We start from the raw sequence: 15,579 nt of genomic DNA, 5'->3' as shown, positions 1-15,579 counted from the left end.
GGTTGAGCAGTGGAGATCAAGAACCCTCTTCTGCTTCTACCAACAGCCTTATCACGGCCGGCAAAAATTTTAATTTTTTCTCTAGTCAGATCAGATTTCTTTTTCCAATCAATCGGGAATTGTTTACCCATCAATGGATTCCTCATTTTCGATTAAAAAAAAAAAAAAAAAAACAGAACTAGGAGGTTTATCTTGTAAAGAGTGGAAGGTGATGTGTAGGTGGGCTTGAGTCCAGCGACGGAACTGCAAAAGAAGAAGAAAGAAAGAAATCGAGTCGGGCAAATGAGGGGTGTAAATTTGTAAATTAATAAAATTTTAACCCTTACATGTAAAAGTAAAAAATCAACATATAATTCTTAACCGTAGGATTACACTTTGCTTACGTGGCTCCATCAAGAGCGTCGGCAGCAGCAGGCGCAGGCGGCTGCTGCCACAAATAAAAATCCGGATAGTCGTTGCATCAGTTGTTTTACAAAAAGAAAAGGGTAAATATCATTTATTTCTCTTTAGCTGAGCCTTAGGTGGATAATACTAAATATTTAGATTTTACCATTAAATATTTTTCTAAAACCTCAAATTATCCTTAGCTAAAAAAATTTTTATGTTAAACCCTAAAGTATTATAATCACCCGGTTAAAATACTAAATTACCCTCAATTAAAATAATTATTATTATTAAAAACTAAAACACCATAGTTAAAACCTAAATTATCTTTAATTTTTAAAATCCCAACATACCCTTTTTAAATATTTTTTTCAAACATTAAAAAAACAAGTACACTATCAAATAAAATTAAAAATGCAATTTAAAAAAAAAAAGGGTATGTTGATAAAATTAAACAAGTATTACTATTTTGGATTTTTTTTAATTGTTTGATAATTTTAAAAAAAACTGGGTATGTTGGGTTTTTAATAATTAAAGATAATTTGGGTTTTAATTATGGTGTTTTGATTTTAACAATTATTTTAATTGAGGATAATTTAGTATTTTAACTATTAGGGTGATTACGGTAATTTAGGGTTAAAATAAAAAATATTTTTAACCAAGGATAATTTTGGGTTTACAAAAAATATTTTTAGCCAAGGATAATTTGGGGTTTACAAAAAATATTTAACGGTAAAAGTTAAATTTAACCGAGAAAGTTACAAAGGGGAGGTGTTTGATATATTTGTTAGGTAAGAAGGGAGGTAAGTGATATTATCCAATTAAGAGGGGGTGTAAGTGCTATTTGTCCACCTAAGAGGGGAGGTAAGTGATATTTACCCAAAAGAAAAAGATAAAGCTCCAATTTTATTTTATTCTTTTTGGTAATTAAGTTCATTTATGGAATAAGCAAAGTCGATATTACAACACACAAGTCTTGCAATTCAGGAGTGGAAACATCCCTACACAGTCCCCCCTGTCAAGGACTGTGCTTTCCTGACTAGAAAACCAGCAACACCGGAACAATTCCTAAAAATATGTTCAAAAGAACAAGAAATGAAATATCCCTCTAAGCTGAAGATGTCCTTCACAATTGGTCTAATGGAGTTAGGGACAACCTCAAGATGCCCATGGAGATATTGGATCAATTGCAAGTTATATGATTCAAACTACACATCATCTAGACCTTCCCCTAGTGCATATATGATACCTCTCCTAAGTGCAAACATTTCTCAAGCTTCAATGGTTTTTCACACAAAAAAAAAAAAAGCTTCAGTAGTCCAAGATAATTCTTAGATGTGCTGTAATGACATAGATAGTTGGTGAATGGGTTTCTAGCACACAGTGGTGGTAGCCTCCTATATAGAGACAATAAGATTAAGAAGATCTTGAGTTTAAACTTCCTTCCCTCCACATCTTCATCCCCTCACCTCCCCTAGATCTATGGGTCTGCACTCCTTGCGACTGATTTGATAGTGAAAAAAATAAAAAGACAGTTTTTTTTGGAAAAGAGAACTTTCCTTGTGTGAATGTGTTGCTAATTATATCCAAATACACTAATGTGCAAAAGCCCTAGACATACTAGGCCTTTCATTTAGGGCAACACAATAATTTTACATGCCTCTCTTTAGGTGATATGCTCACATGACCTCTTTTCCCTCAGATTTTTTTTTTCATTAAGAGAAAAATAGGATACTCCATATCATGTTTGTTGCAGTTTGATACACATTGATCAAAATGACTACCCTGTTGATGCCATTGCATGCTCTTATTGACCATAGGTCCGCAAAGGGATCATGCTGCCTTCTGAAAACACTGAACTTTTTTCGATATAAAACTAGCAGGGAAGGGTTACAAAACAGGCTTGACTGGTTAGCAGCTAAGTCAACAAGCAATTGAAGGGATAAAATGAAGTTGGATGCATATAGCAAACTACAGATATTCAATTATTTAAACCAAAAGAACCAGAGAGAGAGAACCAGCTATAGCATTCCCCTTCAGATAGGTATGCTTGAAATTGTTCTGAAAAATACCTTTTCTTCAGCAGTATGAGTAGTAACCCCAGGAAATGTAATCAAATTTTTGTTCGAAAAACTATCATTAATCTGGCTGCTATTGATCCACAGTGAATGACATGTAGCCAAGTGAAGACTACCAATCTGCTTTGCTTTTGACAAATCCTGGGGGTTGGAATCCATATAATATTCAGTATAGCTGGGTTTGGAATGCAATCAGTAATCCATTCTGAAATATCAGGGCCATGAGGACAGATTCGAAGCCTAATGTGATGGATTTATTCAGTACTTTATAGCAGACCTTTGTTACTGAGAATCTCAGGGATGAGAGCCCCTATCATTGAAATATGAGAATTAGTTTACTTTAGAATGAGAAAATAAACAAATAATCCTTTGTACAAAATGAGTGATATCCATGACTAAGCTGCAAGCCGCCAACTCAATACATTCAAATCCATGTCTCCAAATCATCCATTTATGCAACAAGGAAGATTGCAGATGATAAACAACAATAGTTCTTTACAAGGACCAACAAAAAGAAATGAAAAAAGAAAAAAAAAAATTGAATATCAATTTAGAATACATGTTGATACATACTGTCAAATTCATTGCATAAGGTTTAAAAATAAATGAATAAATGAATCAATAAATAGAGGGCATACATGTAACCAAGAATATTTACAGTGGTTTGTACAGGGCATTTCATTGGCCATTCTAGAGGGTCTATTCAGCTCCACTGCATGTATCATGTTTGTCAATAGAATGGAACAAATAAATAAATAGCCACCATAAGAATCAGAAACAGGACCTATCCAGTGCTTGAGCTCTTCAGCTTGAGATTGAAAATGCAGATGGATGCTTTTTATTGTCAGCTCTGAGATAAATCTGAAACTTTTAATATGAAACTCAGTCATGGCCACCATCTTCTGCATAGGAGTCTCATGGCATTCGGAGAAAACAATTGGCTGTGGTATCATCCTAGTTTGCTTTCCATCTTCTTGCCTTAGAGCACTTTGGTTCAGCTTCAACCAAACTAAGCTCTTTCATGATAAAATCTCACTTTCTTTGACTGGCCAGTCCCAAGAAAGTGAAGGACAAACCGAGCAAAGCAATTGAACTGAATCAAGTGAAAGGAGCAAGTTAAGCTAGTCCCTTCTCGACCACCAAATCAATGAAAACTTTCCTTGGGCAACTCTTTTTACCATGTAGATCCTCCAACCAACTAAAAAGAATTTCCTGATATTTCCCTTGCGAAACCTGCTGTTCCATTTCCTGCACTATCTATTACATAATCACCTCCTTGGGATGAAATCAGACTTCATTTGGGTCCTTCCAAACCTGTGGTGCACAAATCAACCAAAATTTAGACGACTGCAGGCCATCAAATTTGCGAATGAGGATTTCCGCCAACTGCACAAGTGATTAAATTTTTGAATGAGCAAAGCACATGGAAGATGTACAACAATGCTATAAGGTACCATTATAGCATCTCCAAGATGGCTAGCTTTAGATATAGAGTATTTAGGTCCAAAAATTGTTGATTGCTTTTCAGCTTCAGAAGCTCTATTGAAAGAAAAGAAGCAATCAACTTCAATATCTATTGGTTACTGAAAAATCCTGAGAGGGTGGTGCTCTTAGACATTACCTCTTCAATATTTGCAGCCAAAATTGGATGCACAATATACGCGCATGCTTGCAACACAACATCCATATTGGCTTGAAACAAAGTGAACTTGGTTCACGAGTTGGCTTTTGATTCCCACTCTTGCATGTAACTGACCGACCACTTATTTTGCTACTTCATCAGCCTCACTACTGCAAAGTACATCTAGTAGCAGTTCTGTCTAAGCAATTGCAAGTATTGGCAATTCTTGTTATCAGATGTATCCAAAGCCGCAAGATAGAATTCTTACTACAAGCAATTTGCCATGGTACTGGTGTTCCCCTTTTTCTCATTGAACCTGTTGGTGGACCAGTACATGCAAATGAGAAAATCTGCATGTGGAGATACTTTCAAGATCCAAATACCACATCAAAATTCTCATTACTGCCAATTCATTCGAGGTCAGCCACTCAGCAGATTTACCATCACACTCTCTTGAAAATAGAAGTGTTTCCTTACAAAATCAGAGAGAAAAACCATTGTAATTCAAGGATGCTGTAACCCGGCATTTTCTTTATACTGTTCAGCCTGAAAAGGCTCCAAGGAGCCCCATGTTCTTCCAACTTTCAGTTTTACATGCAAAGGAACTGAAAGAAGAAATATAATTTTCAGAAGATATAACAATCTCTTAAATCTTCATATAATTAGAATACTAGAATTTGGTCAAACTAGCTCTTATATACCCTGAAGTGAGACAGCACTTTCCATGCTCAGTTGTAGCAACAACGCAGCTTCCTGTATTACAGAAGGATCAGCTTCCAGAACTAGCTCATCATGCACCTAAACAAAAAGTTAATGGTAGAATCAATCAAGACTAATAAACAAATTACGATCAGAACAGAAGTTAGGCAGTCTTTTCTTTTTTATGAATAAAAGACCTAAAGGAAAACCAAGGAAATCCCGTTCCCTGGTTCCTTCAAAATGGCATTTTGCAAATGTTCTGAAATAAAGTGCTTAAAATAGTAATAGAAATTTAACACTGTCAGTGGCTGCTTTAAAGGAACAAACCTGCAAAACAATCCGGCAGCGACCCTTAAGCATGGGAAACCGTTTTGAAAATGAGCAGCTTGAAGTAGAGCTCTCACAGCCCTCAACAATCACAGAGTGAATATTTATCATTGCAATCTTGATTATATCCGCAGCAGAGCCCTGGAAAACCAGCTCTAAGTCCCTGGTAACTTTACACAGCTTAAAAAAGTTAACTTTTTGCCACGATGGTACCTGACAAATAGAATTCACAGCTTGCCTCTGAGCTTTGGATTTTTCTTTTTTGCTTCCAAATTTAATTTTTGATAAGAATCTTTTTCTCCCTTTGAGCGTATCCACATAGCTACATCACACAGTAACAGAAAATGAAGCCACTATTTTACTCCAAGAAGAATGTACGAAACCCCAAGAACATTTTGTTAAGCTACAGAGCTTATGCATTGGGTTTCAAACATGAAGACTCCAAAAGATAATAAAGCATAATAAATCCACCAGATAATTAAAAAAGAAAAAGGTGAAGCAATATCAAAGTACAAACGCACATTTAAACTGAAGGATTAAAACGATGAATGACCTTATAACTACGGCAAGAAAGAATGCAATGAACCCCCCCCCCCCCAAAAAAAAAAAAAAAACCACAAACACACAAACATTAACAAAAAGAAAGAATCACATTCAACATTGGTCTGAGGAATCAGGAAACATAGAAGAGAAAAGACAGGCCATGAAGTCTACAAAAAAATGTCGTTTTCTCCACTTCAAACTCTATTATTGATCACCTCCATGAAACATACATAATAATATCATCTGTTATTCATCCAAAAAAAGTTTATTCATCCAAGAAAAGAAGAATAATATCATCTAAAGCAGATAACAAAAACAATAAATTAATCTCACCCTTTTTGATGGCAAGATGCAACTGCTTCATGAAGCCAGGAAGCAACACCTGGAAAAGAGCTCTTAAAGCTTCGAATCTTTTCCGCTGCTTCCTCTGAGCTGCATTCCAGTTGTTCTGCTAGGCTTTTAGCACCCATTCCATAAAGGATGCCATAGACCAACCTTTTGGTCTGTTCTCTCTCTGTGGAACTAACAGTGGATTCCTGCTTCGCTGTCCATCTAGCAGCTATCATAGAAAAGACATCACCATTTGGCTTACAAAGAAGGCCAATGAGGGAAGAGTCTTTCGAAAAATGGGCCATTAACCTAAGTTCTATTTGTGAATAATCTGCTGTCAGTAGCAACCAGTTTTCCTGCAATCATAAAGTTTCTTTAGTTCCATGGGTAATACTGAAATGCGAAAACTAATTTGAGGATGACAATATTTAACAAGCAGGTACCTGTGTAGGAGTAAAGAAACCACGAGCATTGATCACATGATGCTCGGCATCCAAGGAACATGTGTTTCTGTCGAATTCATAATTTTTTATCTCAATTGCATGCTCGACACACTACAAACATAAAAAGATAATTAACAGAGATATAATTAACTTCGTGTGTCTTAAAGTCTCATCGATGATGTGGCCTCCAAAAAAGAAGATGTGATTCTTATTGCCAGAAAGTTCAAAAGTATCCTTAGAATAAACCATCTAGTCCAAGAATGCCCAATGCTTTAAATGCAAAGATAGGGACATGTAGCAAAAGACTGCCCTTGTAATGAGCTGGATATAAAGTGCCCGGAAATGAAAACTACAGAAATAAGGCCCGTAATCTTTGTTTTTTTAGAAGGGGTAGGGGTAAAATGAAATGAAAAAACGAAACCTGAAGATTTGGTTCCTCCATTGAAAGGCGTCCTGTTGCAGTTGAGGTCTGGAGCCAATGGCCATGTAATGTATACTTTTGTGATCTCATGGACAGCCTAGCTTGGGAACACATTGAACCCAATGTACAATTTAAGAGCTTCGCCAGTGTCCTGTGTTCTCTAATCACTGAGATGATAGGATGCTGATGCCTGAAACATTATAAATAAGAGAAAAGAAAAGGTTAATCAAGAAAATTGTGACTATAATGCTGGCTTGAACAATAAAGAGCAACCAAGGAGAAGAAACTGAAAGAGAAGGGTTGGTCCACTTGTGCCAAGAGATGCAACTTGGGCTGGACAACCCAAACTCACTGTTTCATTCAGAGCCTGGGCTGGGATTTTCAGCCACTGGTGGATGAGCTCAGGTTGAGAAATCCCAAGTACCGATTATGTATAATTGAGGTCGTAGGTCTTTTTTGGACTCCATCAATGCCTTTAACAAGTAACCCAGATCAACGAACCAATTAAAGACATGGTGTTCTTAATCTCCAAGATTCTGAATATTTTTGGCCAAAACCTACACACGAATCATGGCCATCCCACTTATTTCTTTGTTGGCTGCTGATGCCCATTTTGGATGACTTTTGACATTTACCAGCTTCAACTAGAATGATAACATTTCCAAATTTGCTAAATTTTATTTGCTCACAAGTCACTACTGAAAATATTGACTTGTTTTGTAGATCTGATGTTCTACAAACTTTTAAAACCATGATGCTATTAGTCCTTTTAATTTCTCCATCAGAAAATTAAATAAATAAACATCTCAGGCTTAACCCAACCAAAATGGTAGGCTAGAAAAGGGATACCCATTGCACAAGACTCCCCCACTGCAGGTCTATGGAAACTATTGTTTTTAATTTATGCACAACAGCTGATTTTATTCATGATTTTATGAAACTAAGTCAAACGACATGCATACCATAACATCCTAACACATGAAAAAATACACCATATCAGAAAAAGTGTATAAGACATCAAAACCCCAACACATATTGGCATAGTATATAGGAGCAGCACAAATATGAAGCATGTAGATATGGTGGACATATAGGATCACTTATGCCATTAATCAAATGTATTCAAACAATACAGGTGAGATGCAGTTTGGCCATTTACAGCCAGCCTCAGGTGTACTATTTGGTGCAGGGAGCCCTACACCAGCACCAAGACATGGGAATAATTTAGGATTTTATTTATATCAGTTGTTTTTATTTAGTCATTCTCTGAAGTTGTGAAAAGAAACCTAAGGTTAGTGTTCATGTGTTGCAGTCATTGGATGGGGGCTTCAAGGGTGATGGCTATGCTCCAAATCTGGCGGAATTCTGATGGTTGGATGGGCTGGAATGGAGGTTTCAAGGCTAGGGTTCTTCGAGAAACCAAACCTCAAGAAAGTGGCTGTATCTAGGGTTTGAAGGTTATGTTGTGGGTAAATTTTGGATGATAGCAAAGTGTTGGTTGCGTTCTACTAGGAGTTCAACTCCATTAGATTTTTGTTCATGTAATTTTCTATTTCTTATTACCCAAGTAAGGGTATTTATGTAATAGTGTTCTTTCTATTTTATTATAAATTAGAGGGCTTGAGATCACATTGATCCATTCAAGCCATTCTACCATAATCGATAGTCTCAACATGGTATTCCTTAAGTTTAGTTCCAACTTCAATAGGGATATCAACTGCTTTACACCCCAACATTCCCACTTCTGATAATGAATTTAGGACATACTTTCTTTGGGATAGGAATATACCCTTCTCTAATCGAGCCACCTTATTCCCTAAGAAGTATTGTAACTTCATTAGATCTTTAATCTCAAACTCTTTGCCAAAAAAGTCCTTCAACATTTGAATTTCCCCACCATCATTCCCCGTGATGACAACATCGTCCAAATAAACAATGAGAAGTGTGATATTAGTACCTGACTTCTTGACAAATAATGTATGATCAGCATTGCTTTGCTTGTATCCAATAGAAGACATTGCCTTTAGGAGGCATCCAAACTAGCATCCAAACCAGCATCTAAGAGGATGTTTTAACCCATAAATTGACCTCTTCAACTGACAAACCTTCCCTCCAGTATTGTCACTGGAGAAACCATGTGAGATTTCCATATAAACTTCTTCCTCTAACTCCTCATGTAAGAAGGCATTCTTTACATCTAGTTGGTGCAAGTTCCTATCTTTGTTCACAGCTACAGACAACAAAACTCTAACAATGTTCAGTTTCTCAACAGGGGCAAATCTCTCCTGATAATCAATCCCATAGGTTTGGGTAAATCCCTTTGCAACTAGTCTAGCCTTCAACCTGTTAATTAATCCATCCATATTTTGTTTAACCACAAACACCCATTTGCAGCCCACGGTTTTTTTTCCCTAAAGGAAGTGTAACCAGCTCCCAAGTATCATTTTTCTTCATTGCCTGCATTTCCTCTACCATAACTGCCTTCCATCTCTTATCAACATAAGCTTCCTACCAACTTTTAAGAACTGACACAAATGCTAGAGAGGAAATAAAAGCATGGTAAGAATCAAACAAAGAGTCATAAGAAACATATTTAGCTATTAGATGTTGAGTACAAGATCTAATTCATTTTCTAACAAAAGGAAGATCAGAAGAAGATACCTCAGGGGGTAGGGAAGCTTATTTACTTGTCCCCCACTAGACCAGACATCACTTATGCCGTGGGGATAGTGAGTCAGTTCATGCATGATCCATATTTAGCTCATATGAAGGTCGTTACCAGAATACTACAATATTTGAAGGGGACTCCTAGAAAAGGAATACTTTTGTCATCCACTGATAATGTAAAAGTAAAAGCATACATTGATGCAAACTAGGCTAGATCTTCTGACAGGAAGTCAATTTCAAGTTATTGTACCTTTGTTGGAGGTAAATTAGGTACTTGGAGAAGTAAGAAACTGAATGTGGTAGCTTTATCCAGTATCGAAGCTGAAAATAGAGCTATGGTTCGTGGAGTTTGTGAGCTACTATGGTTGAAAGGCTTGCTAGAAGATATTGGAGTCCAAGTTCCAAACCCTGTGATGCTATATTGTGACAACAAGGCTGCCATTAGTATTGCCAATAATCCTATGCATCATTATCAAACTAACCACATTGAAATTGACAAGTTTTTTGTCAAAGGAAAGCTGGAACAAGGGCTCATCTACATGCCTTTTGTGAAGTCTGGAGACCAAGTGGCAGATATTTTTACTAAGGGTTTGAAGGATGGAGATTTCCTTCCTATTGTAGGCAAGTTGGGCATGACTAATATCTATGCCTCAACTTGAGGGGAAGTGTTGGTTGAGTTCTACTAGGAATTCAACTCCATTAGAGTTATTGTTCATGTAATTTTCTATTTCTTGTTACCCAAGTAAGGGTATTTATGTAATAGTGTTCTTTCCACTTTATTATAAATAGAGGGCTTGAGATCACACTGATCCATTCAAGCCATTCGACCAATCGATAGTCTCAACACAAGGGGTTTGTGTAGGGATTATGCATCTGATGTTTAGATTGAACTAGACAGAAAATTTGCAAAAAAAAAAAACACAGTACTTGTATTCCTTAGAAGATTTGATGTGAAGTTGCAGTTTTTAACAGCACCAGCCCCTTTATGTATGAAACTTGAGGACAAAACTTGTTAGAGAAGCTGTTCTTCAACCTAGTTGATATCGAGGTTTTGTAGAACCTCCAAAGCATCTCGCCAACAAGAAGTCAATTGGTTCAACCAATCCCACCAGCTCAGACTTGAAATATTAACCAGAAAACTCTCTCACCGTGGAGAAGAAGGCAGTAACAGCTAGCAGTTTGCTTTGAGCAAAAATTCAATTAAACAAGTCTGTTTTACTCGGTTACTCCTCCCACAATGGAGGAATAAATAGGGGGCTTAGAGCCTCAAGATGTCCACACCCCACCCCCCCCCCCAAAAAAAAAAAAAAAAGAGCCTTAAGACATAATCCCAACTATAAAAGAAAATCAAACTGTAACAAAAACAAAACACTCCCTAATTGGAAATCGTGCACTGGTGTGAACAGGTCAATCATGTGACTTATTAAGTGTAACATGAGAACTTAAATTGAACAACTATGACACCCATTTGAACAAAAATGAACCATGGTTCAATTGAATTAACTAAAACACTCCCACAAAAAAAAGAGACACTACGGAAAATTTTGTACTCACCCTTGGTATCCCTTCTTTAGGCCCTTAAAAGTGGGTTATTAGCCTATTACATAGGAAACCCATGGGATAAAGGGTCCAGCACTTACATGTCCCAAACCTAGGCTTATTCATGAGGAAGTAGACCAGTTTGGTGGTGGATTGGCATCAATTACACTCCTGGGAGTGGCACAAAATCTAAGCATATAAGACAGGAACTTGTTAAGGGAGAGAAGAGAAGGATTTTAGAAGAGCATGCTGAACACCTGAAGCTGCCTTCAAGTTTTCTTCAAGAGATACTTAGAATTATCAATGTTTACAAAATTTCAAATGGGTAACCACCTCATTTTCTGTTGAGTTTTGTGGACCCTTGAAGGTACAAGCACCTTTTCTTATGCATAAACAAAACCTTTGACTGGTCATACATTGTATTGATGAAAAAATAAATAAGAAAACAAAGAAATGGTGTTTCAATACCTCAGTAAATCCAAGGAATGCTTATCAGTACTTGGGTGTCGTTTCCCTTTGGTAGTACCCTCGGGAATGGGTAACTTCAAATGTTGATACAGTACATGTGCAATATCAGCAGTCATATAAAGTGAAAATTTCATGCCAGCGAGCTTGTGAGCTTCATTCTCAAGTTCCTTCATTTTCCTTGCTAATATGTTTCTTGCTCGAAGGCAACCCTCCATGTCAACACCTATTCCCCAAAGCTCCATGTCTGCAAGGACACTAACCTGCCACAGGAATAAAGATCAGTTGAAAGCTAAAACCATGGAACTAAGTCTCGGTCAAAATTAAACTCACTTTTGATACTTTCCGAGATTAAATCTAAGATCAATATTGGATCCTACCAGGTTTTGACCAGTCCCAAATATATTTTGCATATTTTTGGTGGTTTCGACCAGTTTGAACATTACCATGGTATTTTGAATTTGACCCAGAGAAAATACTAGTTTCAGTTGAAACCGAGGGCATCACAGTTTCAGCCAGAGTTCAAACCAGCCTTGAAACTGATAATAACCAAGGCTAAAACTTCAATTACATACCTAGCTAGGTGATGAAATGACATCATTCTAGTAGGAAGAGTAAGAAAGTTCACCAGTGGGGTTTCAATGCTGGTAAGAGCTTCATCTAGTTCTTCAGAAATTAGTAACTTCCATAGGACAGAACTCAGGGCTCGAGTCTGAGCAGCACGACGGCAGCAACCATTATGTGCTGCTTTCCGCATTTGATTTTTCCATCTACCACTTCGATTGGCAGCTTCAGCCGCTTCACTCGATAACCTTTTCTTAACTTCCTGCAAGACATTAACCTCGGTAAGCAGTTGAATCCTTTACAAAAGAACAGGCCCTATGTTGCAATCTAGTTTTTATAACCACCAGCTACAACTGAATAAAGATTAGATACCCGTTTACATGGTGACAGGAAAAAAAAGGCTTCAGGTGAGAAAACCTCTATTAATTCAAGTATAAAACTCCAGTAACATGATGCCCATAATTACCTTCTCAAGGTTCGGATTGGAACTTCTTTCCTCATCAGGCCAAAGGATCCATGTTACAATGCACATGTCAATTCCATCTTGTACACAAATTGGGGGCAGCAAAAAATACGAGTTGTCTATCAGTTCAATATTCATATCCTTCTGTACAAAGCTTAGACCCCCAAACCTCTGAATGGAGATACCAGGATACTTTAGCACCTGAATCTGAACCTTCAGATTCCAACTGATTTTCTTGACATGGCTTCTTCCCATAATCCTTGCCATCCTCTTCCATCTATGTTTAGCTGTCTCCCACCGATGATTTGCAGCTACAACACTACCTGTATCGCTATGTACATTCCTGGGTACATCATTTTCCTCATTTGAACTAAGTTTGTCAGACTCCATAAGATCCTTTGAGAAATTAATATAGTACACACGAGAATTTTCCCAACAGATTGCCATGCCATGAATCTCAAACGGCACAATGGAGTTCAGTCCAGATCGTTTTGTAAAGTGAATATCAAAATAGAATTCTGTGACTGTGTCCAAGATATCCAAAAAACCATCAAATCCACCAGGAGAATTACTTGCACTAGTAGGTCCCTTCTCAGAAATGTTGTCAGTAGTGTAACTGTATGCATTCCCTCCTAGCCTGCAGCTATCATGCTGTTCATTATCAAGATGCCCACCTATTATTTTGGTACGATTCCCTAATAAAGCAGAAATGGATTCATCTGATTCTTTTCCACATTTAATACTTGATCTCACCTCACTACCAAGGGCTGGAGCTAATCCTTCATGCGGTACTTTAGTGTTTCCCACACGAGAACAACGTTGCATTCCAACTGTCAAGTCGACTTCCATTGAAGTACCTGAGCTTAAATCTGATATCCTTTTTAACTCCTCTCCTTCAGTCTTTGCAACAACACCATCAAAATTCTTATTCTCCTTTTCTGCAGCTAGTTTAGTGGAATTACCCTCAATTTCTTGTTCACCAGCAAAGCTGCTAGTAGTGTCATCACCAGATGAGATCATCTCACCTTCTTGTTCAACTGGACTCTGAGCGATTCTCGATGTTATTGGATGAGAAAACTGAGGAACATTGAGCCCAAGGGATCTAAAAGCTGAAAAAGCAGCTATTCTTGCCTCTTCAGCTTTTTCAAGAACAATTTTGCGAGCCCCATTTTTTATTTTTCTGGCTACTCCCATTTGTATACGTCGCTGTGCTGTACATTCCAATAAATTTGCAATCAATTTTCCAAAACTTGAGGACAGAATCTTAAAGAGATAATTGGATGCAAGAAATGAAAAAAGAAAGGTAGATTGGAGAGAAAAAGACTAATAAACCAAAAAAATTAAAGAGGAAATGAAACATGAAAATTTACTTAATCTGGAAGACTGGAAATAGGAATCACCAAAAATAACTAAACAGTTGTTCTGTGATTGATTATTGTCAACCAACAGGAAGATTATCCATGTAATTATGGTCACCACACAGTTACAGACACATTATAATGAAGCACGATTTACAACAATTAGTATAATTGCCATACTGTTACATGAATGTCCATGTTGCATTGCCTTTGCTATATCTTGCATGAGTGCATCCACTCCTATATGCTATATGCATCCCTAGAATATCGAAATCTGTTAACTATCAAGCTTCTATGATGGACATCAATTAATCATCATAGTTATCAGGGCATTGCCAAGGTATTATTTTTAGAAAGACTGGTCGGAAGCTTTGTTGTAAGGCATCTTCTTGCATTGTAAATATTTGTGTCCAACCTAGTATTGACCCTTATTTATGCTCTATAAGATTTAAGTAAATATTTTTATATTGTATTAATAACCCCTAATATCCCCTCCCCATTTGAATCTTTTGTCAAAAGGGTGTTTTGGGAAGAGAACTACCCTCTCAAGACTAGTGCCAGATATCGAGAGGGAGCTTTCCTCTCCTATTTGCTCTAGGATTCCCTAGCTTCGTTGTTCTGTTACTACTTGAAGTTCTATTCAGTTTTAGACTGTTTTTCCTTTTCATTCTAAAACTTGTAAACCTCTTTCCTTCTCAGAGTTGTTTACACGCTGATTGTAAAGTGTAAACACCCCACTGGGGGCTGTAAATAAAACACAAATTCTCTGAGAAAACAATTCCTCAGTTTACAACAGAATCTAAAGAAAAGAAAAAAGGTTAAGAAAATCATATTCCAAAAGGAAAAAATGTGAATCCCGCAGTTCAAGAAATATATTGGATTTTCACTTGCGGATGAAATTTTTAACATTTTTATGGTGGGGTTTTCTTAAATTTAATGATTTCATAAATCTTAACAACTTTAAAAACATTGCTAAAGACCACAGTTTGGTAAAATATTCATTTGTTTGATATCTAAAAATATTCTCATTGCGATGTAAACAACAGTGGTGTACAGTAACAAAGTGTGACCAAAACATTTTCCTTCATTATAAATAAGAGTTGAGCAATCTTGGATTTCTTAGAAAGCTGGTTTTGTGCTCTATCTAATACAAAAAATCAATGGAAAATAAAATTAATTGACCAGTCAAATTTCTTACATATGAACATATTTATATGCTATATTGCTATGTTAGTGTGATTAACATAGTTTGTTTGTCTATTTAAATATCCTGCATTGGCATAATTCTTTAATATTTATCTGGTATAAATAGAAATATATAATTTTTATATATTTTTAATATGATATTTGTGCCCAAAAAAAAAGGTAATATTAAAAAAATAAAACCATAATGCTTTATATACCCTGTGGCCACCTTATGGCCGAGGCACTCAAGAAGACCCTTAAACCTCATGTTCACTTCACTGCCTCAATAATTATACCATACATTATCTTAGATTTCTATCCATTCAACATTTTGTCCATCTAAGCTTTATGAAAGACCGGAAGATACATTAGATTGCTTTAAGCCAAAAGCACACTACAAAAGAAAGAAACAAAACAAGAAATGTTTTTCACCCTAGAAAACCGCTAAAAAGTAATAGTGCTTTAATGCTAAGTTCCTAGAGGCATGCTTAT

At 36.6% G+C, this 15,579-nt stretch overlaps 1 protein-coding gene across 2 annotated transcripts in view; it reads right to left on the bottom strand.

The window, feature by feature from the left end:
- Window positions 1-2,860: 2,860 nt before the first annotated feature.
- The window catches only part of LOC149007363 (MUS308 and mammalian DNA polymerase-like protein), a 33,825-nt gene continuing 21,106 nt past the window's right edge, over window positions 2,861-15,579 (bottom strand). Inside the window, exons 17-27 of one of the 2 annotated variants that reach the window (XM_089164541.1) lie at window positions 12,548-13,755; window positions 12,146-12,343; window positions 11,521-11,780; window positions 6,847-7,036; window positions 6,426-6,536; window positions 5,986-6,338; window positions 5,323-5,431; window positions 5,110-5,250; window positions 4,785-4,881; window positions 4,084-4,688; window positions 2,861-3,848 (exon numbers count right to left, since the gene is read on the bottom strand). In XM_089164541.1, the coding sequence (XP_089020667.1) occupies window positions 4,588-4,688; window positions 4,785-4,881; window positions 5,110-5,250; window positions 5,323-5,431; window positions 5,986-6,338; window positions 6,426-6,536; window positions 6,847-7,036; window positions 11,521-11,780; window positions 12,146-12,343; window positions 12,548-13,755 (2,768 nt within the window). In that variant the 3' untranslated portion in view covers window positions 2,861-3,848; window positions 4,084-4,587. The remainder of the gene's footprint in view (window positions 3,849-4,083; window positions 4,689-4,784; window positions 4,882-5,109; window positions 5,251-5,322; window positions 5,432-5,985; window positions 6,339-6,425; window positions 6,537-6,846; window positions 7,037-11,520; window positions 11,781-12,145; window positions 12,344-12,547; window positions 13,756-15,579) is intronic. The other variant, XM_089164542.1, reaches the window with a different exon arrangement.

Source organism: Hakea prostrata, chromosome 8 (genome assembly GCF_041222555.1).
Source record: "Hakea prostrata isolate BN-2017 chromosome 8, UWA_Hpros_2, whole genome shotgun sequence".
NCBI lineage: Eukaryota > Viridiplantae > Streptophyta > Magnoliopsida > Proteales > Proteaceae > Hakea > Hakea prostrata.
Note: the sequence above shows the minus strand (reverse complement) of the source record. Positions and strands in the feature narration are given on the sequence as shown.